This window comes from Teleopsis dalmanni, chromosome X (assembly GCF_002237135.1).
Source record: "Teleopsis dalmanni isolate 2A chromosome X, ASM223713v2, whole genome shotgun sequence".
In the NCBI taxonomy this organism is placed as follows: domain Eukaryota; kingdom Metazoa; phylum Arthropoda; class Insecta; order Diptera; family Diopsidae; genus Teleopsis; species Teleopsis dalmanni.
The window spans coordinates 12,190,058-12,213,258 of record NC_051848.1 but is presented as its reverse complement, the minus strand read 5'-3'; the positions used below and the strand labels follow the sequence as shown (position 1 = coordinate 12,213,258).

Below are 23,201 nucleotides of genomic sequence, written 5' to 3'. Positions count from 1 at the left end.
AGTCTACAGTGTCCTGTAAGAAGTTCAGTATAGATTTTAATATCGTTTCTGCTTAGGTCAAGGATAGCATCAACTTTGCCGACTCTTAAGTGTTAGAAGAAAAACAAATCTACAAAACTATGACGTAACGCTATAAATTGTATATAAGTAAAACATGAAAGACAATCTTTCATTTTTATGTGTATTTTTATTTTTTTTACTTTTTATTGTCTTATTAGAAAAGTTCTATAAAGTGAAAATAAGTTACAATTTTTTTTACAAAATTTGAAAACAAGTTTAATAAAATTGAATTGGATTATATAAAGCAACGAAAGACTAGACTGTTATATAAATACATTAGCAAACGATTTTATATGTGTATATGTTGATAATTAATTGTTCGTAAATAATAATACAAAATCAAAAAGAATTCAAAAACTTAACAATTATTAATAAAGTTTTTATATGTTTTAAATAATATATATCCTTATTGAAATACATTATATTGTAAATATAAATATATGAAGAGTCAAATGATTTAAAATAATTTTAATTTTTTTTTTTTTCGTTAAATAGTAAAAAGAAAACATATATAATTGCATATATATGTATATTTATATTTAATAACTTTTTAATTTAGTTTCAATAAATAAAATGCATACTTGAGACTAATTTTTTTACTTCTTTAGAATTTTCACAGAGCCTGTTTGCAGAATATAAAAATCGGGAGAAGATTTGGCTTTTACATAGTTTCTTTTAATTATCAATATTGTATTGCAATTAGGTTGGACCACATTAGATAAAAATAGACAAAAATAAATAAATAAAAATTTTTACAAAATTACTCAAATGCTGGATTATGCAATTTTGTATTCGTAATATTGATCTGAATAAATAAATTGATAATTCGTTACAGTTAAAAATTAAATTTTAAAATTAATGGTCAACAAGTGCCAATACACATTATGTCGATGCTTGTTAATTAAATATTTTATTATTTGTTAAAATTTGTCATTTTATATTTTGGATACGGATTCCTCCATACCCAGGAGTAGACAATATAACAAAAATTTTATTTTTGTTAGTTATTTGTTTGGTATTTCGCTTATTTCGAATTCAATTAGTTTGAAATACCCGAATTAAGAATTATTTTTTAATCCGACTCATACACTGTATATGTACGCGAATTATAAAAATATTCCAAAAAGTATTATTTAGTTAGATTTTTGTTAGTTCCTGTTATTTTTAAGAAAATAGCGGGAAATACTTTAAAACTTTGCTTTCAAATAGAACTTAAATTAAAATTGAATATAAGAATTAATATAGTAACTTTAAATAAATAAAAAATCGATTGTTCGTTTATTCGTTTTCTTGTTCATCAAAATCGTTTATCGCTTCTTCAGCTGTCATAAAATTGCGTTTGCTGCCGGATTTAACTAGCTCTAAATATGTTTCCCCATTAAAACGACCACTTTCATCTTGTAAATCCTGTGTTATCAAATAAAGTTAAAAAAAAAAAAGAAAAATAAGAATCAAATCAAATAAATATTATAAAAACAAAATAATTAAAATGATATATAGTAAAAGTGAAATATTATTAATATATTAAAATAAGAAAACATGGAAGTGGTAGGTAGCCTAATTTGACTAGAGCTTTACACAACGATAACTTTCTTGTGTGTGTGTGAGCGGACACTCAACAGTAACGTAACTTAGATGGATATTAATTTACGTCCATCCAAGACTGCTATTTGTCCCAACGTAATTAGGTTCTTTCAAAAAATTATCAAAAAAAATTTATTTTAGAAAAATTGTCTACCCAAGATGGGAATTCATTCAAAAGTGATGTTCGTTAGAAGAGAGTTTTTAAATAGTGCTAATAAATAAAAATATATTAACAAATGAATATAAAATATTAAAAGTAAATATATAAAAAATATATAAAAACTAGTAACATATCACAAGTAGAATATAATAACAATAAATAAATAAAAATATTTTTATTTGTATTCTAAGAAAAAGACATAATACAAAAATATGAACCAAAAAAAAATATTTGGTTTGTTGAAATAAATAAAATATAATATTAAATATTTACAAACTTTTGTTTACGAACAAATAAAATTTTTCATTTTTCTTATTAGTATTTAATAATTAAATAAAAAGTAAGAATGGTAAATAAATAAAAAATTATCATATTAAATTAACACAAAAAAAAAAAAATACTAATAAAATATAATATATAATAATGATAATACAAGATATACATGTTTGGGGTTTCTTATAATAAATAATAATAACGATAAAATCTTATCTAATACATTTTTAAAAGTTATTACTTATATTTAAATGAAATTTTATTAAATGACACTATATTCTTCATAACTTAACAATCTTCATCTAAAATCATATACTATATATGATATATAAATAAAATTTATTAATATTTTAATTGAAAAAACAAAAAAAAAACTGCAAACTGTATTAATAGGAGACAATTTTCGTGTATGTGTTCACTAAATTCTAAGAAAAGTAAGCACTAGAAAAGGAGTGAGGGGGACAAGTACAATATATAAATGACGCGAAACAACTTCTAGTAACCTCATTTTTGGTCAACAAAACTGAAGATTTATTAATTTTATATACATTTGTTTTTTAGTTCCAGTGTATTTTTGTACTTTCGGATGTTCATTTAAGCAAACCTGCTGTGACACAACATCTATTTGTTAGATTTTATTAAAAATTTCGCAGTTGTGACTTTATAGCCTCATCTTGAGAATGGGGTTTAAGTGGGTTGAGTGGTGTAGGGCCCGATAGTTTGTGCTAGTGTGAGGGTTTGATTATGCAATGTTCTTTTGGTTTTAAAAAATGTTAAATTCTTTCACTGCGAAACATGCTTCCACTTTAAAAATGACGTACAGTCGAAGTTGGTGGCAATTCTTGTCATTAAATTAAATTAAAATTTTATATTTTATATAAATTAAAAATTTATATATATATATTAACGTTGAGCACAGGAACGCAATGAAATCTGTGTTATATGTGTAAACATTTCAACGAAAGAAGTGTATCAGGTCAGGTTTTTGGAATTACAAATCAAAACGCAGAAGTTTGTAAAATGCCGATTTATGCATAACGAATATCTCTAATAAATTCTGTGTTTTAACATACTTGAATGCACATCATCTGCTGCACATTCCAGTTTTCGTTTGAATGATGATCGACTATTAAAAACATAAACCTGGCATGTATAATTAGTAACCTAAAAATTACCGAAAACAATATTCAGTAAACCCCTCAAAAAAAAATTGTTTTTTTTCAAAGAAGAATTTATGGTGCAATAAGAAATCTGGTACACATACTCGAGAATTTATTCCAACTGCCATGAATATAATTTTTTCAAAATAATAAACTCAAATAATTTGAACATGAAATTTTTTACTTTATATGCATCGATAAGCAGAGGGCAGAGCAAATAATAATAATAATAATCAAATTGAAAAAATTAGTAATGAAGGTATCAGTAACATATAGTATATAATAAACAAAGCATTAAAAGAGAATTACGTAATAATAAGAGTAATAATTAATTTAATTTTCGTGAAAGCGAATGTGATTGTTTATAAATGTAGCATTAGTGTTTGTATAAAAATTTTATAATATATATTTATATAAAAGAGTTTATTTTAATATATATATTAAAACCATTTCTTTTCGCTTGTAAGATATATTATGAGTCTTCTGTTCTTTATATATTTTTATTCATTTTAATTTTTTTATTATTATTGTTATTATTATATACACCAGATTATACTGTGACATTATCACGACCTTATTTATCTATAAACCTTATTTTTCAATCTTTAAAATTTTAGTAGTTTTCAAAGGCAATTATAAATATACATCCAGAATTAATTTAGTGCATTAAATTTAAAACGGATTAAATTGATAATATTCGTTAAAATCAAACCGAAAAAAAATGTTTGCTAAATGTTATAAATTAATTAAGATCGTATTCGTTGTCTTTATTATAAATGATTGTAGCGTATAATAATCAGAGTTAAAATTTTTTATATATATACTATATGTATATGGTATACATATATACTTTAGAAAAAATTGAGCAGGATGTTTCACTTAAAAGCATAAACCAATATAACACTCAAGTCCTTAAAATTTATATAAAAATTAGATAAAATATCAAGATAAATGATTTTGTGATTAATTTGCGCTTCTTTTTAAGAAATCGAATGTTGTTTTTCGCTTTCTATGTTATTATTGATATGCGCTATTGTGATATGTGACTTTCTTCCAACATGATTTAGATTTGGCTTATTTAACGTACTTGAAGGATTTTGCAGAGCGGAGGATTTGTTGTTATTTATTGAACTTGTATTTTCATATGATTTCATGTTTGAAATTGATTTTTTGTTAGTTGCAACTTTTACCTTATTGCGTATTATAGATGGGCATTTCTCACATATTTTTTGCCAATCAGATGGAAAGGCCCAAGCATGTGGGCTTTTGGCATAATACAGTAAATGCTCATATTCATGGGAAATGCGTGCTAAAGAAAATATATGAAATTTTAAAACCTTATATATATTTTTATTAAATAGTTAAATATACTTGAATTTTTTGTTCCATTATCGCCAGCGATTGCAGTTTCACTCTTCTTACGCGATGCCATATTATTAGATGTTTGTTCAGTAGTCGAGTCCTTACGAGAAAAATGACTTCTTCTCGAACGTGAAAGACTATTACTTGTCAAATTGGAGTTTGCTGTAATGCAAATTATTATTGTAAATTATTTTCGGAATTAAAGCTGAGATTAATATAGAATTAATATAGAAATTCTATGTCATAATGGATACGTAGCCGTTTGGAATTCCGCTTGGAATTCTTAAGTAGTTTTTTAATAGCTACATACTTAATTTAATCGAATCTGCAGATTTTAAGGCGCCTTTACAAATTTGTGAAAAACATTTAAATGCTTTAACGTGGAAACCATATTTGTATATATTCGTCATTACACATTTATTTACATATAAAGTCATGTTTTATATACATAATATTTTACTTTATTTAATAACGTGTTTTTTGTGCTCGTATGTATGGAGCTTTGTACAAAAAATGCATAAAATAGAAACTGTACTGAATTTAGAACGTTGTGTTGGATTTAAATTTAGCTTGGGTTTTCTCGAAAACTAAAATTTTCTAAGGCTTAAGAATTGTCAGCATCTACTGTATATATGTATATAGATAATATATAAAAGAATCTTGTACTTTTTTAGAGTACAACTAATATTAGCACCACCGAATTCTTTATTAGTGAATTTATTTCTTTATTAGTTTTTTCGTAAATTTTTATTTAGACTAATTGTCAAAAAAAAAAAAATTGATCGATTATCAATATCTATATAAATATTTTTAAAAATGTACAACACTCAATTTTATTACACTCACCTAAACCATTTGCCGAAGTAAATACTTCATCATCTCCTTCGTGTACATTATTGCTTAGTTGGCCCAACATATAATTATATTTAACGCCACCATCCACTAATTGAGCTTGTGGGCCATGCTGACTTGTATTACCCAACGTAAATTGTGGTGCGCCAATTGGTGTACCTGGTGTTACTATGGGACTTACTAAAGTACCGTCTGAAATAACACCTTCTTCAAACGACGCTAGAAAATCAGCACTGCTGAAATAATCGTCAAGAACTAGTTTGGCCACCTACAATTCGAAGAGAAAGATCAAAGCTTTATATTATAGCATAAAAAGTACATATAAAATAAGATTTATTAACCTGCACAAATTCACAACAATCTCCGGTAATTTTTATGATATGCTGTCCCACATTAACAGTGTACTTATACTCTCCAAGAGATGCGTCGTTAGTTGAATAAGAATGCAAAAGGATTTGTGCATTTGGACGCATCAATTTGGCAGTGCCAGCACTGATGTTTGTATTGGACATATTATTTGGAACAGTGGTCATTATATTTCCCAATTGTTGTTGGGCAGCAGCTTGTTGACCAGTCATAAAGTTTTTAGATGAATTAAAGCTTAAACGGTTGGCTAAATTACTTCCGGAATTACCAGGTATACGTGGAGAGCCCTCATCTGAATTTGATGAAGCCAGTGAAGAACATGAACCTGCACCTCCGACTGCTGGATCTAAGCGAACAGGAGATGCATTACGTCGAATTGTATCCTCAATGAGTTGTTTTGCATAACTTTAAAAAATCATTCCAACATATATATTTCATTTCAAAAATGAATAATAATTTATATTATTTACTTTATTTTATCTTCTGTTGGGCCAGTAATCTGCACTAAACGCTCCTTGGCTCCCGGGTTAACTAAATGAAGAAATATACATTTACAAAACAATTCGAAACTAAACAATGATAAATATTAATAGTTCCAAGAACGACTGCGTCTACGTCCCGGAACTACACGTTTTAACAGACGGCCAAATAATGTTCGCCCCCTAAAAAAAATCAGGAAAGCAGGCCACCGTTCGGCCACAAAAATAACAATAATGATATATACTTATGATATATATATATAAAATTTATGAAAAATGCACAACTAAATAATAAATTGTAGTGGTGAGTATTTATTCTTTTTTGGAAAGGATTAAACGTTAATAAAGAAAATGTGCAATCGACAGTAATTTAGTCGTCATACACTTGTGATTTCGGAAGGTAGACACTGTCGCTTCTAAGAAAGACGTGAATTACTTTATTCCTAGGATAAATCTTTTTACATTTTTATACCAAACTCAGGTAGTATTTATTAATACTTTATAACTATTTTGGAAGAACCGATCAAATTATACCAGAAACTTTATCGGTGTAAGTGCTATGATCTTAGTTGTTAAAATAACTCTTATAGGTACAACCCAAAGTCATTGAGATAAGTGACTATGGAAATTAGACATAAAATTATGACATAAAATCCCAATGAAAATGCTTAATTTGTCAAAAAGACAAAACCGTCAAGATCTTGACCTAAATTAGTGTATAAGGAATGATTTTACAATAACAACAAGTGAGGAAAGTTGACTAGTTAGTCATACTTAAACAGTGAGTCCTTCGAAGCATTTTTAATCCAATAATATAATCTGACGAAACATATAAAAGTCGTTCAAATTATGAACTAGATGAACCTATAGAGAATGACTGTTATCAGTCGATACTGAAAATTTAGGGAAGAGTTAAAAGTGTAATAAATACCAGGAGAAACTGATTTTAGAAGCATTATTTTTTGCTGTTTCGTGAAAATCGTTTCTTTAAATGTTCACTGTTTAAATAAAACGTTAATATCTATTTGAGAATAATACATCATTATCGGTGACTCCTTTAACTTCTTCAACCAGTTTCTTTGTTCACTTAACCCGATTACAAAAAAAAATGTCACCCAACTGGAGCCTAATGGCCTTTATTTTTGAGACGTGATTTTAAGTAACTCAGAATGTGTCAACAAATTTTCAAATCGCTTAACACTCTCAGTTTTATAAATTATATGAATAACAATTATTATTTTTATGGATTAATTTTTAAAAAATATGAAATTTACCTCTTTGAAACGAAATGATCGTCTCACTTAATTCCTCAATCATATGAACTCGTCGTCCTTTAATGCCCATTACTATAGAAGTTATAAAAAAAATTTATTAATTATGATTATTTTTATAACAAAAATAGAAATATATGTTATTATTTTATATATAATTATATTTCGTATTTATTGACTCTCTAGTTCACAGGTTATATATTAAAACTGCAGTTAATTTTATAATAATATTTTATAATAATTGAGAAATAGTTTTCTTTCCGAGTGATAAATAAATTCGAGAATTAACAGAATTGAAAGCACAAAAAAAAAAACATTCTCGTTTTTAAACTCTAAGAAATTTTTTTTGTAATATCAACAAAAATTTAGTTTACCTTTTCCGGAATCGGCATTACGTATTACAACTTCATCTTTGCAGTAAGTTTTGCCAGGAATTTTCGTAGGTTTTGAAAATTTACCAGAGTTTCGTAATACTTCACCGGGACCTAATAATAATTGCTGTTGCTGCGCTGAACCAACATTACCAATAACTGCAGCGGCGGCAACTGCTGCTCCACCCATACTGGCACCAAACGTCGGAGAAGTGCTTATATACCCCATTTGATCAACTTGATGTTGATTATCTGGTAGCTAAACAATAGACACAAAAAATAAGATGTAAATTACCTATACATAATTTGCTATTATACAATATTTATAACATACTTCATTGGTGACATGCTTTGTTTTGTAATAAGAATTTAAACCATTATCAGACCATCCTTTGGCGCGCAATTCGATTAGCTCGAGTAAATTCAGTCTTGTCATTATATTTAGTCTTTCGTCCTGTGAAGCATTGCGGAAAACTACGAAGGCGCGATCTAAAGTATCTTTTGATACACTTTCTAGTTGTGGACCGTGAACACGCAAATTTTGTACTAATGTTGCCATTGGTTCCGTACTACTAACTCCTGATTGAAGAGTTATTGCAACATTTTCAATAAGCTGTATCAGTTCTTCAATTAGCATATAATTATTTTTTAATGATGCGCGCGATTGTGATTTTAGTGGGCGTGGAGCCTCCGGATTCTTCATCGAACGTCCAACGTGTGCCATTATCGTTATTTATCAATATAAGTTTCGTTAAATTGTCGAATGTATGAATATCATAAAATAGGTGAGTGGATCTGTTACTATTACTGTTTCTATTATATTACTTAAAACATTTAAATATGATTTGCTAGGTTGCCCTTAATCCACTTTTTAAACACTCTGCAAATAAAAGCAAATGTATTTACTATATATTCTAAACTATATGTTTGATTTTAAAATAGAACTTTTATAGAATTTTGGAATTTGACAATGTCAATATACAATGACAAATATATTTTTAATGTGTTTTATATCTCTCTTTTCGTATCTTTTTGTTTTCTTAATATTTTGAGCTGTTAGGTAGCACTTTTAGTTTTGCTTATTTTAGTTGTGCATTAACTACTTCCACACTAAGAGTGACAGGATTCGCTTTTTAAGTCAAGGCAATTCTTATGCAGTCTGACATGTTCAATGCATGAGCTAATTACTTTATTCAATGATGAGGATTTTTATTTTGTGTTAATTATTTAAGTCGCAAAACCTTATCTCTAACAATAAATATGGTTATAGTTTATGTGATCATGTGTCACTTCACCTTCAATAGTTAAACTTGCACGTTTGCATGTTTATAAAGAAAATATCTGGTCATCATAGCAAAATGGTTTCAGAGCAGAGACCCAACCCAACTAATTCTGAAAACTTGAATAACACATTAGTTATAGAATCCACTGCTTTGAAATTTGATTTTTTGTTATAGTCACACTATTTACTGTTGAAAATACTATTAAAACTCAAATGTTCAATACTGAAATTTGTTGACTTAAGCAGATGAAACTATTAGATTCACATTATTATATTATTTTTTTTAGTATTATGATTGTTGAATAATATTTTAGTTTGTAGATGAACTCAGCTTTGCTATTAATTTCACTTCGTTTTAAGAAGTATTCTTAGAAATTTTTAAAACCCGATTGTATGTCTGTAAATAATACAAACTCTATTATTTTTCTTTACACCAGTACTGTGTCCCATACATGAACCATACATTAAGTTAATAATACATTTATATTTTTTATATAAAATATAATTTTTTTTTATTTGGAAGATTTGCAAAACTTATCTCAATTTGCTGTCCACTAATGAATTGACGCCGTTGGTGGATAAAAAGTTACGTTTTCTATCGTTGTTATTTTACATATCAAACTATCTCTCCGTTTATCTTTATAAGTAAAAAAATTTTTATTGACCGAAGGAATTAAAGTAGCTCTTATCAAGATACAATAATGTTAGATAAAGTAAGAATATAAATTAATCTTTTAATATTTATAAGTTATAAAAATTTTAAGTATTTTAAAAATATTAAAAATTTTAAAAATTGTTTCTGAATGTGAAAAAATAATACTAAATAAATTTTATTGATTTAGAAATTCTCATTTCGGAAAACAATAAAATAATTATTTTAATAAATATACATAGGTTATATTCTTTGATTTTGAAAATATATAAAAACCACTATTAAAAAAATTTTAAATTGTTTAAATCCTAAAACAAGGAACATCGAAGGGAACGAGAAAGCTGACAGTTTAGGCCGCTCTGGTGCTTCCCTGGATGTGTCCCTTAACACTTAACAAAAGTGTCCGCTTAACAAAAAACTGCAACTAAATGAACTAGATGCGCGACAGATGGCGTGTTATCATGCGGATCAAATACTTATATTATATATATGGTTACCGAAATTTCATTATTCATTTCTTTACTCTTAAAAAAGAATGAAAGAATAGTAAAAACTGTATGTAAGAGAGTAAAAGTATTATTTATTATTCGAGTTTTAATATAAATATATCTGTTAAGATGAATTGATATTGAACTATGACAAGTTTGATACTAGTAAGATTATGATTTATTAATGATTTATTTATTAAGAAGTGAAGTACAGAAATATTTAAATACAGTTCTATTCTTAATTCAAAAATATTTCCTATTAAAATTCTACTGAGATTGGAAATATGGTATATTGTACTCGTAAGACACAAATAATATTTATTAATTAATGTAATAGTAATTTATTTAATTTACAATTTAAATACACACTTTTGCACCTTTACACCATTGATAGATGTTTAAAATAAATTTGAAATTGTATAACTAATTTTCCTAAATTTCGACATATCTATTATTAATAAATAAACTCTGAAAAGCAGTCAATATAAAGGTGGCCTTTACTTCACCATTCGTAGTGACTGTGAATATAAAATATTCACGTACTTGATGTCGTCATCAACAATAATCAATTCCAAACTCGTAACAAACCATTGTGGGTATACAAAGTCTTTTTGCATTTCCTATTTTCCCTAGCAAATGAGCTCGTATACTTTCAATGATTATAATGACATGATAATCTTTCATACGCATGTTTTCCTTTTTATATCCTAGAATGCTAAAATTATAGTATTATAATAATTTGTAAAGATGTTTTGAAACAATAATGATATAAGAAATTAGATAAGGCATATATATTATTAATCAATTTACCGAGACAATATAGTCTGTTACTTTCGAAAAAATCAGTCTCCAAGTTTTCGAGTAAAGTTGTACATTTTTTGCAAATAGACGTAGTGGAAATGAACCTATAACATTTATTAAAACGAGTTCCATAAGAACTGAATAATCGAAACTGTTCAAATGATTTTTCCCCATTATTTATGAAATTACTAGATTTAAATGTGGTTCATTATACATGTACATTAGGGTGGCCGTAATATGTATGGGGGCAAAAAAATGTGTTCGAATTTTAGATGCCACCCCCTAAATTTATTCGAATACTCAAAAAACTACTAAATGTGAAGTTTTAGACTAATCGGATAATGTTTAGAGGTCGCTCATCGACCTTAAACTTCGGAAAAATGCCATTTTTTCACTTTTTTCAAATTTCTTCGCTCCCATCTCGCGTATTTTTCACCTTTGACTATTTGTACTAAATTAATATTATTCTTTAACATATTAGCTTTCAAATAAGGTAAAAATCAATCAATTTCGTCCACAATTAACTAAATTATCACTAAAATAAGAAATCATACTCGACGTTTATTGAAGCTTTCAAGAGCAGCATAAATATGGGAGTAAATACGAGTACGTATGAGCGAAAGCACAGTTTCTTGGACACAAAATAGTACAATATAATATTTGAAGACAATCAAATACTTCCTCACTATATATAATTGTCCACACTTGATTTGAATAATATGCACAAAATAGATTAATAAATATAATAAAAGGAAAGGAGTCCTTAAGTAAACAAAAGAAATTCTCTTAGGTGTTAAGGATGAAATAACAACTTTTTGTTACAAAGAACTACAAAAATCAATTTGCAGAGATGACTATAAAGAACTATTGGAACTAGTTATCATCTCTTTGGGAGAAAGTTCATCACCAATATTCCGTGACACTGGACCAATGCACCATGCTCGTTGGATGTCTAAAGCCCTTTACTGTTTAAAGATATATTTATTTCGAAATGAGTTCTCATTGTTATCTTTCAAAGAGCAAAAGCTAAAAGAAATCTGTTTGTTCATAATACATGTTTACGTAAAATATTGGTTCAAATGTGTTATAGCATCAGAAGCAGCTTACCAAGATTTTTGTTTTATAAAAGAAATGTAAAATTATAGATGTATTGATAAGACAATATCTGAGGCTGCTATTAAGAAGATGTGTAACCATTTATGGTATTTATCCGATGAACGCATTGGTCTATCATTTTTTCATGACAACATTCCAATTAAAATTAAAAAAAGAATGGCAGATAAGTTAAAAAAAATTATATCAATGAATGTTGAAGTAGATAGTGATGATAACAATGAAAGCCACGACAATGTGGACGATATTAAAAAAGACGGAGAAAAACGAATTCTTTTGAAGACGGAGAATGTAACCGATTTTTTATCGAAATCACTAGAGGATTTTGTGACAGCCAATACCATTAACTTTTTTAAGCGATTCAATATATCTACAGATTTCTTGAACCTAGAACCAGAAAAATGGAACCAACATACAGATTATGTACACGCGTTAAAAATTGTTCACAGTATAAGACCTGTTAATGATACGGCAGAGCGAGGAGTAAAACTTTTCGAAGAATTTAATAGAGTCCTTGGTAAAAATGAGCAAGATAAACAATATTTATTGCAAGTTATAACAGATTATAGAAAGACTTTTAAAAAGTATACTAAAACAGTTTTGTCAAATAATAAATAAATTTAATATTTTTTTTAAATAAATTACTTAAGGACTCCTTTCCTTTTATTATATTTATTAATCTATTTTGAGCATATTATTCAAATCAAGTGTGGACAATTATATATAGTGAGGAAGTATTTGATTGTCTTCAAATATTATATTGTACCATTTTGTGTCCAAGAAACTGTGCTTTCGCTCATACGTACTCGTATTTACTCCCATATTTATGCTGCTCTTGAAAGCTTCAATAAACGTCGAGTATGATTTCTTATTTTAGTGATAATTTAGTTAATTGTGGACGAAATTGATTGATTTTTACCTTATTTGAAAGCTAATATGTTAAAGAATAATATTAATTTAGTACAAATAGTCAAAGGTGAAAAATACGCGAGATGGGAGCGAAGAAATTTGAAAAAAGTGAAAAAATGGCATTTTTCCGAAGTTTAAGGTCGATGAGCGACCTCTAAACATTATCCGATTAGTCTAAAACTTCACATTTAGTAGTTTTTTGAGTATTCGAATAAATTTAGGGGGTGGCATCTAAAATTTGAACACATTCGTAAATAACGGCCACCCTAATGTACATAGTATATAATATTCGTAGGGAGGTATTTTGAACAGTAGTGAATCACAACAACATTTTATTGTTTATTGATTTATTAATTTATTAAAAAAATAGTTTCTATTAACAAGCCTGGTTTCTTTCATCATAATTAACTTTAAAACTCAAATTTAATATAATATTTTAATTTTACTCAAACCGATTCAGATTCGAATGTAGCTACCTATATGAGTAGACTATTCAGACCAGAGAACTTCAATTATTTTCCTTGCTGTGTTTATATTAGAACAAAGTCATAAACCAGTTGTAGAATATTTGAATTAATTATATTTTTTATTTTTAATTGTTAAATTTCAATACTATTTCAATATTTCAATACTATATTGGGGAAGGATACAGGGAGATTAAATACAATATTTTCATTACAGTGAGAAGAAGTATAGATCAATTGGCCTCAGGTTTGTTTATGGCTGTACAACATTAAACTAGTTGAACGTTTTGAGGATTAGAATTGTAGTTAGCGCCCATATTACTAACAGATTGACTAAGACCTGAATAGGTAGATACAGTTGTTGGATGTGTTTTCTGCTCCATTCTTTGCTATTCTTCTGTCTTTCATATCTCCCATATAAACACAGTGAATTATATGTAAATAGCAAGAAAATTAATTGTATTTTGAATAGAATGTGAGTGAATAGCTAAATCCAGATGCCAGTCAATATTTAGAATGACAGGCAAGTGTAGTTGTGACTTGTGGTATGTTTTTCGCTCTTAATTATTTTTTAACCTACCGTGTCCCACATATACACTTGCTACCCGTGTTGTATGTAAAAAATTTTAATTAGTAATAAATACTTAAAGAATTTAATTCAAATAAAGTGAATGCTTGTGTCTAAAACAAGTGTTTGAACGGTAAAACATGCTAGGAGCAAATAAAATAAATATAAAAAAGCAAATTTAAAATTATTAATTTTGTAAGCTTAACTAAGAGCAATTCAGTTCAGATTGAATGCATGTTACCTTATAAACGCTTTGTAGTTTCTATGACTTCATAAAGCACTAACTTATTTCGTCATGTCTTCAGACTTAAGATTTTTCTCAATAGAGCATTTGAATTTTCTGAAGAAAAATTTGGCTTTCTTTTAAGAAATGTAATAGCACATCAACACATCTTTCGATCTGTAAGGTTCTAGTTATGATTCTTAAAGATAGTTATGTTGAGGCCAGCCAAACAACTGGACAGACGGTTTAATTTACATCGTTAATAGGAATCGCTTTTTATATTCCTTAAATGTTTGGATTACTATTATTCTAGAAGCATGCACTAATAATGTTACTATAACTATAATCAAGAACTTGGCAATCAGAAACGATTTTAGATATTTATGATAATGCTTAAACAAATATTTTATGTGTAATATGGGCAGTGGGTATAAATTTGAATTCTATGAAAAGAAACATAATCAAAAAAATTTTAAAAAAATATAAAGCGATAACTCCTAAAACACTGAACAAAAATAAAACAGCAAAAATTTAGAGATGAAACTGTGTTTATATTCCATAAGCAATAAGTGGTCTACGACTACCAAACACCGCTTACAGCTCTTGATCTAAGTTCATCATTCTCAAAAAAAGAAGCATTATAGTTTTAAACAACAAAAGTAGTATGACGTGAGTTTGACGAGACTGTTGAGTGGTTCTTAATATGTGTTAAAGAGTTACAGAAATCTGGGTGCCCACATATCTGCTCATTTCGCCTTTTCGAACAATGAAATTTTAACGGAAATGCATTTGTAGTAGATAACTGACCTTAAATATAGACTGGGATTCTTCTACTAAATAAATATGCTTTAAATGCAGGTCAATTTAGCATAATTTTTTTAATCCACTGAATTTTCTTGTAGTGTATATCAAATCCATTTGTAGGTGATGGCGCCCATTGTGAGAACCATCACATACTCTTATACACACTAATTACTTTCGACTTGACTGCATCTTTTTTATAAAACTTATTAACACTGATTCCTTAACTCTTTTATTCAAAAGACTTCTCTTCGTATTTTCTGGTTACTTAACTTCTAGAACCCGTAGTACTATACGGAGTGTAAAAGCACTTAAGTCAAGAAAATTACAAATAAACATATCTACTTAATCCACGGTGTGATTTTGTAACCTAAAAAAGCTGTTGTCGATGTTGTGAGTCGACGTGTCATTTCAACATGATTGTAAGCAGTAAGACTCTACTTAGAGTGGTGTAAAATAGTTGATTGTCCTAGATGAGTGTTTGCAGAATGTAGAGTGTACTCCTAGAACTTCAGACAAATGTATTTATTAAAATCAATAATATTTATAAATAAAATAGGTCAGAAGGTTGTAACCAAAAATATTTTGGAACCTATCCAAGTGTACTGATAGATAAAATTATATACTTATATACTAAGTATATGGGTTGTTCGCTCAAACTACTTTATTATTCGGCGCTGATATCTTTAAGCATCATTTTTTGTTTGCCAATCAATTAAGTACATAAACTCTAAAAAAGTAACTGCATCTACTTATCATACTAGAAAATTTTTTAGCAAAGACTATAAATTTTCCATTAAAATAAAGAAAATTTATTAAGACTCCAACTAACGATTAAAACTTCGGAAATTAAAACTTTTTTAAAATAAGCTATCTTAGATTGAATGGGTTGAAAAATATATGCATTTATTTACTCCCCTTAGATGGAAGTTCAGAATGAAATATGAGAGGCTCTTTATTTATCTTTCCAAGCCGTACGAGTATGTGAATTGATTACTGTGCGTTTAAATTGAGAGAAATCATTATTATACACAGCACGTACGACAAATGCAAACTTTTCAATTTTTTAGATATATATCAACACATTCATATGTATTATATAAACATATACATTTATTATATACATTAGAGCTAACCACAAAGCGAAACAGAAACGTAAATGGATATGTGAATTTATATATGAATATAAAACGCTGTTGTGAAGCAATGCGACTTGAAAGCAGTTTTGTCGACTATACAGTGACGCATCTACATATCTACTCATCTACTCTCTTCAACAACGGAACTGAAAGCAAGACCAATTTTTTTTTGTTTTTAATAAGCAAACAAAAGTCTTAGTGAACTGCAGAATAATACATAATCAAAACAGTCCTTGATAATCACATTGCATATCAAATTAGCTATCAATTATTTTATATATAATTGATATGTTTTATAAAAACATATTTTTGAAGATGTGGAAACTAATGCATATCAAATTTTTTTAATAACTATAATATGCGGCAACTATATCATCACGGGTAATCAGTTTATTAAGATTGAAAATGGGTACGTAGGAGTTCTGCAATCTTGCGTTTATTAGGACAGAATGGCAACAAACACTATCACAATACAAGATGTTATAGTATGGACATAGCCAGTAAGCGGGGCCCCAAGGATATATATTCTTTTTAATTCATTTATAATAATTTAAACAGTTCTAATACTGAATTCACACGAGAGTTTTGTTTGTTATTTTACTTGCTTACTTACTTAGTTGACCATTACAGATTTGAGTCGTCCTTTGCCGGCCAGCCTGATTAGTTGCTTGCTGTCGTCAGTTAGTAGTATCGAGTGAACTCCAAATTGTTAATCACCTGGTCCTTCCACCTTAGATGCGGGTGTCCTACCGCGTTTTCCACCTGCGGGTGTCGAATCAAACATCTTTCTAGCCGAAGCACTTTCTTCGCTTCTTCGCTATGTTAATGTTGTTGTATAGCTCATACAGCTGTCAAAAAGGTTCATTTTGCATTGAAAGCAACAACAATTGACAGTTAAAATTACAAACATGACAACTAAAATTACAAACCAAAACTCTTGTGTGAATCCAGTAGAAGACAAACAAAAAAAAAATATTATTTCCATGAAATAATTATTGAAGTTCTGTTCACTATCTATTATTTTATCATTTACAAAAAAATCTAATTGTAATAATATCGGGAATCAATTGCTGCACAAAACTGCAGAATTCGTTATCGATCAATCACATCGGTCACACATAGACATACTTGGCTATATCTATGTGATAGAGCGCATATAAATAAATAAGACAACATTTACTTATGTCAAGCCTTAATTTTATAAATCTGGATAAACTTAATGCTTATTTTGATTTTTTAAAATTTAATTTGAAATATGAAATCTGAAGCACCAGTCGTTATTCGACGATTTGCATCAATCTATGATTTTATATTTTTTATCTGCTTCAACTGGCCTTCCATAATGTAGGTAGTGCGTTTATCGTGTCAAAATTACCGAAATGATATTTTGAAAAATAATGTTTGGCAGTGGTATTCATCTTTATTATACACATCAAAAGTCATTTTAGATATTTGACTTATTTGATATATTGATATTTTATTGAAACAAAACAGAAACTGTTACGCAAAATCCCACAAACTTTTTCACAAACAAAATGTTATATCAGCTGTCCAAATATTCAATAGTAGTGGGACTTGAGGTTAAAATTAGTTACGGAAAAATGCATTCAAACCCAATAATGATTACTACATGTAACTACAACTGCCAGAAAGAGGGCGAATGATGTATCTATTTTTATTAGCTATAACTACTATAAGAAACATGGTAGATGTTTAAACAGCATTCACAATCTGTTTGTAGTAATCTATTTATATAAAGTTAATGAATTTTTCGACACGATTTTGATTTCTTGAGAACACCGATTTGACAACAGATTTTAGTAAATGAACCATCGAAAACATCAATTTCTCGAGAAGTATGTTATATCATGTGTTATAGAGTATGAGTATGTTATATCCTCTCCATATTGCGGAGTGGAGAAAGTTGCTCATAATAGCTGATTGAACTAAAATCCGTTGTCACAAATCTGCTTTAGTATTAAGATTGAGTTTAGAAGAACATTTATTAAAACCACAGCAGCTCCATGTCTGACTAAAACTATAAATAATTAATTAATATTAACTAGTAAAATTTTTAACAAAATTATTTTTTTTGTTAGCCTTTTTAAAAGAAGCTTTAGTGGTTAGCTTTTCATGCTCTCTAAATGTAATATGATTCTTCTTATTAGCTTTAATGCAGTGGAAAGCAAACAGATATTTAATAAATAAATTATAACAAAAATAAATAATCTACAAAATAAATTAAAAAAAATACTAAATTTAGAAAAACGTTTCCTTTGTATTTCAATTGAAAACGGTATGCGTCACATAATCACAACACAGAGAAGCTATTAATAATCTAATGATAATTAAGTGAAAACTTAATTTAGCATAATATATGTAAGCCCTGAGTCATTAGTTCCAGCTGACTGTCACCGTGTGACTACGTATAACAAAAAGCTACAAAAAATAAGATTCATTTTGTACGTTCTGTTATGCCAACCGATTCGTAGAGCCTGCAATGTGAAGAGCTTAAGAGAAGTTTAAAGGGGAATATCACAATTTGAAATTTGGTTGACTTTTTTTGGAAGTGAGATTTTTAAATTCACACACGTATCTTTCAAACGGTTGACCAAGTAGACTTTTTCTTGCATTATATTGGTTCATTAGGGGGTGTGGTGTAATTAAACATAAATACTTTTCCACAATATTAAAAATATTATAATATTTTTAAAGTAAAATACTCGTAAAATATTAAAAATTAATACAAATGAAAATAAAGTGTGTACTGTAATAGATAATTGATACGCATTAAAAAGAAGAGTATAGACCCACTGCCAGGTATGCTTTGAATATTGTAAAAATAGCAGAAGGTATAATAATTATGTCATTATTTTATATAATGAGATAGAGTTAGTTATATAATTTCTACACATAATTACTATATTATACATATGCACATAGTACATATACATATATGTGCGGTAGTAACTTCCGTTTTGTCTGATGTTGTTGTTGTAGCCCGTTGGGATTTGAAAAGCAGATAACATGTAAGAATTACAAGACGAATACATGAGTAGAGGAGGAGATGAGTAGGATTAGAGTTAAGGGGATAATGGGAAGTATATAATTGAAATCAATCGGAGTCCAGCTATCGATAGGACTTGAATTAGTGTGTGCAATATGTCAGTTTGGGCACACATTAGGATTGGACGTGTTTATGCGTGACAAGTACTGTTAAGCACATGGCTATATCATGATCTCAATTGAGCTAGGACAGTTTTTGCTGCACGGTGGAAACGACGTTCTTCCTGGGAGATATTAGGCGAAGGCCTGTTGAGAACCTTGTTGGTAGTAAACCTAGGTCTCGAAGAAGATACTGCATTAGTGTGGAGTGGTATAAGTCCACGTTTGTATTCGGCCTCATTGATGTTAACGCAATATAAAACTATATAATAGGATAGATTTTTAATTAGAAATTTTTTGTTTTGTGACCAAAAATCTATTGCGAAAATAGTCAAAAAAATTTTCAAATCAAAAAAATAAATATTTTTAATCAAGTAAACTCTTGAACTGACCATACAATTGTTTTGGATGTTGCCATATATAGAACAACAGTGATCATTGGAATAATCTGTTGATTTATTTAATGCTACAATATGGAGTTTATTACCACAATAAAACTACAACACGACAATAGGAATTTCGGATCGGCTACTTGCCGAACACTTTCGTTGTCCACGATAAACGGATTTTCATCACTTTCTTCGAACTTTTATTAGATTTTTATGTTCGAATGCAAATACGTATTATTTTCGAATTTTGTTTATGAATACAAATTTGTATGTGCCTAGTTATAGAGTGAGTTTATGTAAAAATCTTGCCAAAGTTTTGCCAATGTAGACGCTAGTTAATCTTCGCAAAAAGCGAAAGCCAATCGAGATTGGCAGAAGCTGTTATACCAAGAAATCTCATGATTAAGAGAATATAAATTAGCAATCTATGTTTATAAATAAGTTCTTTTTGTAAACAATCTACGAGCATTGTCTTTTGAACGGCTGAGCAATTAAATTTGATAAAATTTTTTTTGTACATTTTTAAAATTAATAATTTAATTTAGTTTTAATAATCAACATAGTTTTTTAACTATTTTTAAAAAATTTTTAAAAAACAATATTTAAAAGTATTATTTTCGACATGAAAACTACGATATTTAGTTATTTTGCATGGATGGTATAAATTATAGTCCACTAATTTGTTTGAAGCAGAACTTCGTGGGGGATTTAGCAGTCGGGTATGCAATTCCATTTAAAGCTTACATCAATTAGAAATTAATATATTATACGTTATCTTTAAGACTTTAAGCATATTGAAGTTCGAATATAATTGTGCTCGAACACAACCGGCTTGAACCGCTTAAATACGTTCGAATATCATATTGTGTTTGAGCATTTGTTGTGAAGAGTATTTGTATATGAAAAACAAAATATTTGCGATTTGAGTAGTTTTAATATTTTAAAGTTGTTCCAACATTTTTAAACCCTTTAAATGTATGATTCAAATTCTTGAGCATTTCGAGCATTTTGCAATACCTACAACATAGGAAAACATATTACATGTTCATATTTACAATTTATTATATGTATTAGAATAAGAACTAAATAAATTGGAGTGCGTAATGTTCTTCAGAAAAATGTGACCAAAGGATTAACAATAAGCATTTATCTTTCGGTTGTTAAACGAAAGATGATAATCAATAGTAAATGCTTAAATATATATACTTATTAAATATAAATATAAGAATTACATTACTTGATAAAGACGATTTTTCTTTTTGTTCTCCACTTATCTTGAGAGAAATTAAATTATCGGCTTCAATAGTACCATTCCTCAATTTATACATGGACCAGAGTCAATAAAACACTACTCTGTCCAAAAGTATAGTTAAAATAAATATACTTTATAAGCTGTGCTTGTTTTATTTTTTCCTTTCGTTGCCGTGTTTTAAATGCTTCTCAAATTATATAAATTCTATAATTGTGAAAATGTTTTTCTTAGTAATTGCAAGCAACTTTTTGTTTCCAGGAAGGCACTTCCATTTCTCGCTTAAAAAATAATAATAATCTCATTTATGTAATGAGTTTAGTTTATAAAGCTATAATTATAAAAAAAAACTTACAAATTAAATTGATGCTCACTTACTATTGGTAAATTATATAGAATATGCTTAGCAAATTGTTATGTTTACTTAGCTGAAAAGCCAAACGTCTCAAAAGCATTTGCAGGCAGAATATGCACTTCACAATAAAAAATTATTTTTTTTCTTATTGAAATGACGTAAATATCTTTTTTCGTTGATATCGTATCTTATACATTTCAATTATTTGATTTAAAGATATAAACTTTTGATTTGGTTTTTTTAGACACTTATGCAAATTCGATAAATTTTAGTTGAAAGTTCTTGCCTTCGTGAAATATTAATTAATTAATTCGTCTCGTTCATTTGTTGATATCTTACCAGGAAGCAGCGAGTAAACACGTTACAAAGTGACGGGTAATTGCTGTTGTCTGTTTTAAATATGCAACAAAATATTGTTTCAATTTAAATTAAACAATATTTTAGTTTTTTATTAATACGAATATTAATATCATATAAAATATTTAACAGCTCCACGATAAAAACGAGAAAAACAATGAAGTGAGACAATGAGTAAAGAGAAAAGTCAACAAAGATAGAAAACTAGAAAATACGTAAAACAGTGTTGCACCTAAGCACGCAGATTATTCATTCATAACTTTTATCGTGTGTTACTAGCAGTACATTCAAGCAGAAGCTTTTATGGTAATAGATCTGTTCAGAGATGTATTTTTAATAAAATATATCAAAAAGTTGGTAGAATTTTTTATAGTTAGTGTTCCCGTACTAAAAATAAAGAAGTATATTGTATTGTATAAAGCTTACTTGGAGCTCATAATAAACCTCAATTTTTTTTGTAATAATAGCCGTATTTTTTCTTCAAAATGGAATGGACAAAATGGAAATTTTGTTACGCAATGAATAATAATTCTTTGCAATTATTAGTAAGAAATTATTTTTTTCATGATTTTACATGAATAGAAAAAAGTAACGTATTTGTTACGAACATTTGTTGACATTTAACTGGAAATTTCGTATGTACTTCCGAAAATAATTTATAATAGACGAATTTTTAGTCTTGGTAACCATGCGATTTAAGCTGCTTATTAGTTAAGCGATTTTAAAAAGGTTGGACTAATAAGTTATTTTTAAAATAAGCGGTTGTTCTTTTGCGATATGCTTACAAAAGAAAAGAGCTAGAGTCTTTTCTGATTGACACAATCACTTGTGTCATCACTCTGCTTTGCTTTTTCTGACATATATTTCTTGTTGTGCTGTGTACAATATAGTAGATATATAAAAAAATTTTAAACTAAAAACTAATGAATTTAAATAAATGTAAACAAAATTAATACTATTAGAAGAGCAATGATAAGTATTTTTATCTTATATATATAATTTAAGTTATTTATGTATTGGAATTTATTAGTAAATGAAATGCTCATATAATTTTAACGGATGACTGGAATTTTGCAACATATTTCCAGTAAACATTCACAATAGACTGATTTTTAACTAAAGATTTCAAATTTTTTGCTAGTAAAACCTAATTCTGAAGATTTTAGGAGCATTGTTGTTGCTTCACATGTTTTCTTTCGTAAGTGCGAATATCTTTTTGGTACTCTGAAAGAAAAATTTACGTCTAATGAATACTACAATTTGTTTTGATACAGTAAAAAATAGTAGAAAGTATAATAACTATGTTTT

General features: G+C 28.0%; 1 protein-coding gene across 3 annotated transcripts; it reads right to left on the bottom strand.

Annotated features, from left to right (window-relative positions):
* Positions 1–639: 639 nt before the first annotated feature.
* On the bottom strand, positions 640–22,029 carry LOC119689657 (eukaryotic translation initiation factor 4E-binding protein Mextli). Of its 3 annotated transcripts, none has more exons than XM_038104530.1 (10): positions 21,876–22,029; positions 8,273–8,818; positions 7,942–8,197; positions 7,571–7,642; positions 6,288–6,348; positions 5,793–6,222; positions 5,446–5,719; positions 4,609–4,761; positions 4,428–4,546; positions 640–1,467 (listed from the first exon to the last, which is right to left on the bottom strand). In XM_038104530.1, exons 2-10 carry the CDS (start codon positions 8,660–8,662, stop codon positions 1,339–1,341), a joined length of 1,884 nt encoding a protein of 627 aa, XP_037960458.1. In that variant the 5' UTR covers positions 8,663–8,818; positions 21,876–22,029; the 3' UTR covers positions 640–1,338. The 3 variants fall into 3 exon arrangements, with proteins under 3 accessions (XP_037960458.1, XP_037960461.1, XP_037960459.1); XM_038104533.1 differs by lacking the exon at positions 21,876–22,029 and adding an exon at positions 21,560–21,825; XM_038104531.1 differs by lacking the exon at positions 21,876–22,029 and adding an exon at positions 21,170–21,452.
* Positions 22,030–23,201: the final 1,172 nt, after the last annotated feature.

Coding starts and splice junctions, on each gene's coding strand:
- LOC119689657 (XM_038104530.1), bottom strand. CDS start 8,662: ATGGCACACGTTGGACGTTCGATGAAGAATCCGGAGGCTCCACGCCCA. Junction 8,198..8,272: donor CAAAGCATGTCACCAATGAA/GTATGTTATAAA, acceptor TCTATTGTTTAG/CTACCAGATAATCAACATCA. Junction 1,468..4,427: donor CATCTATAATACGCAATAAG/GTAAAAGTTGCA, acceptor TTGATAACACAG/GATTTACAAGATGAAAGTGG.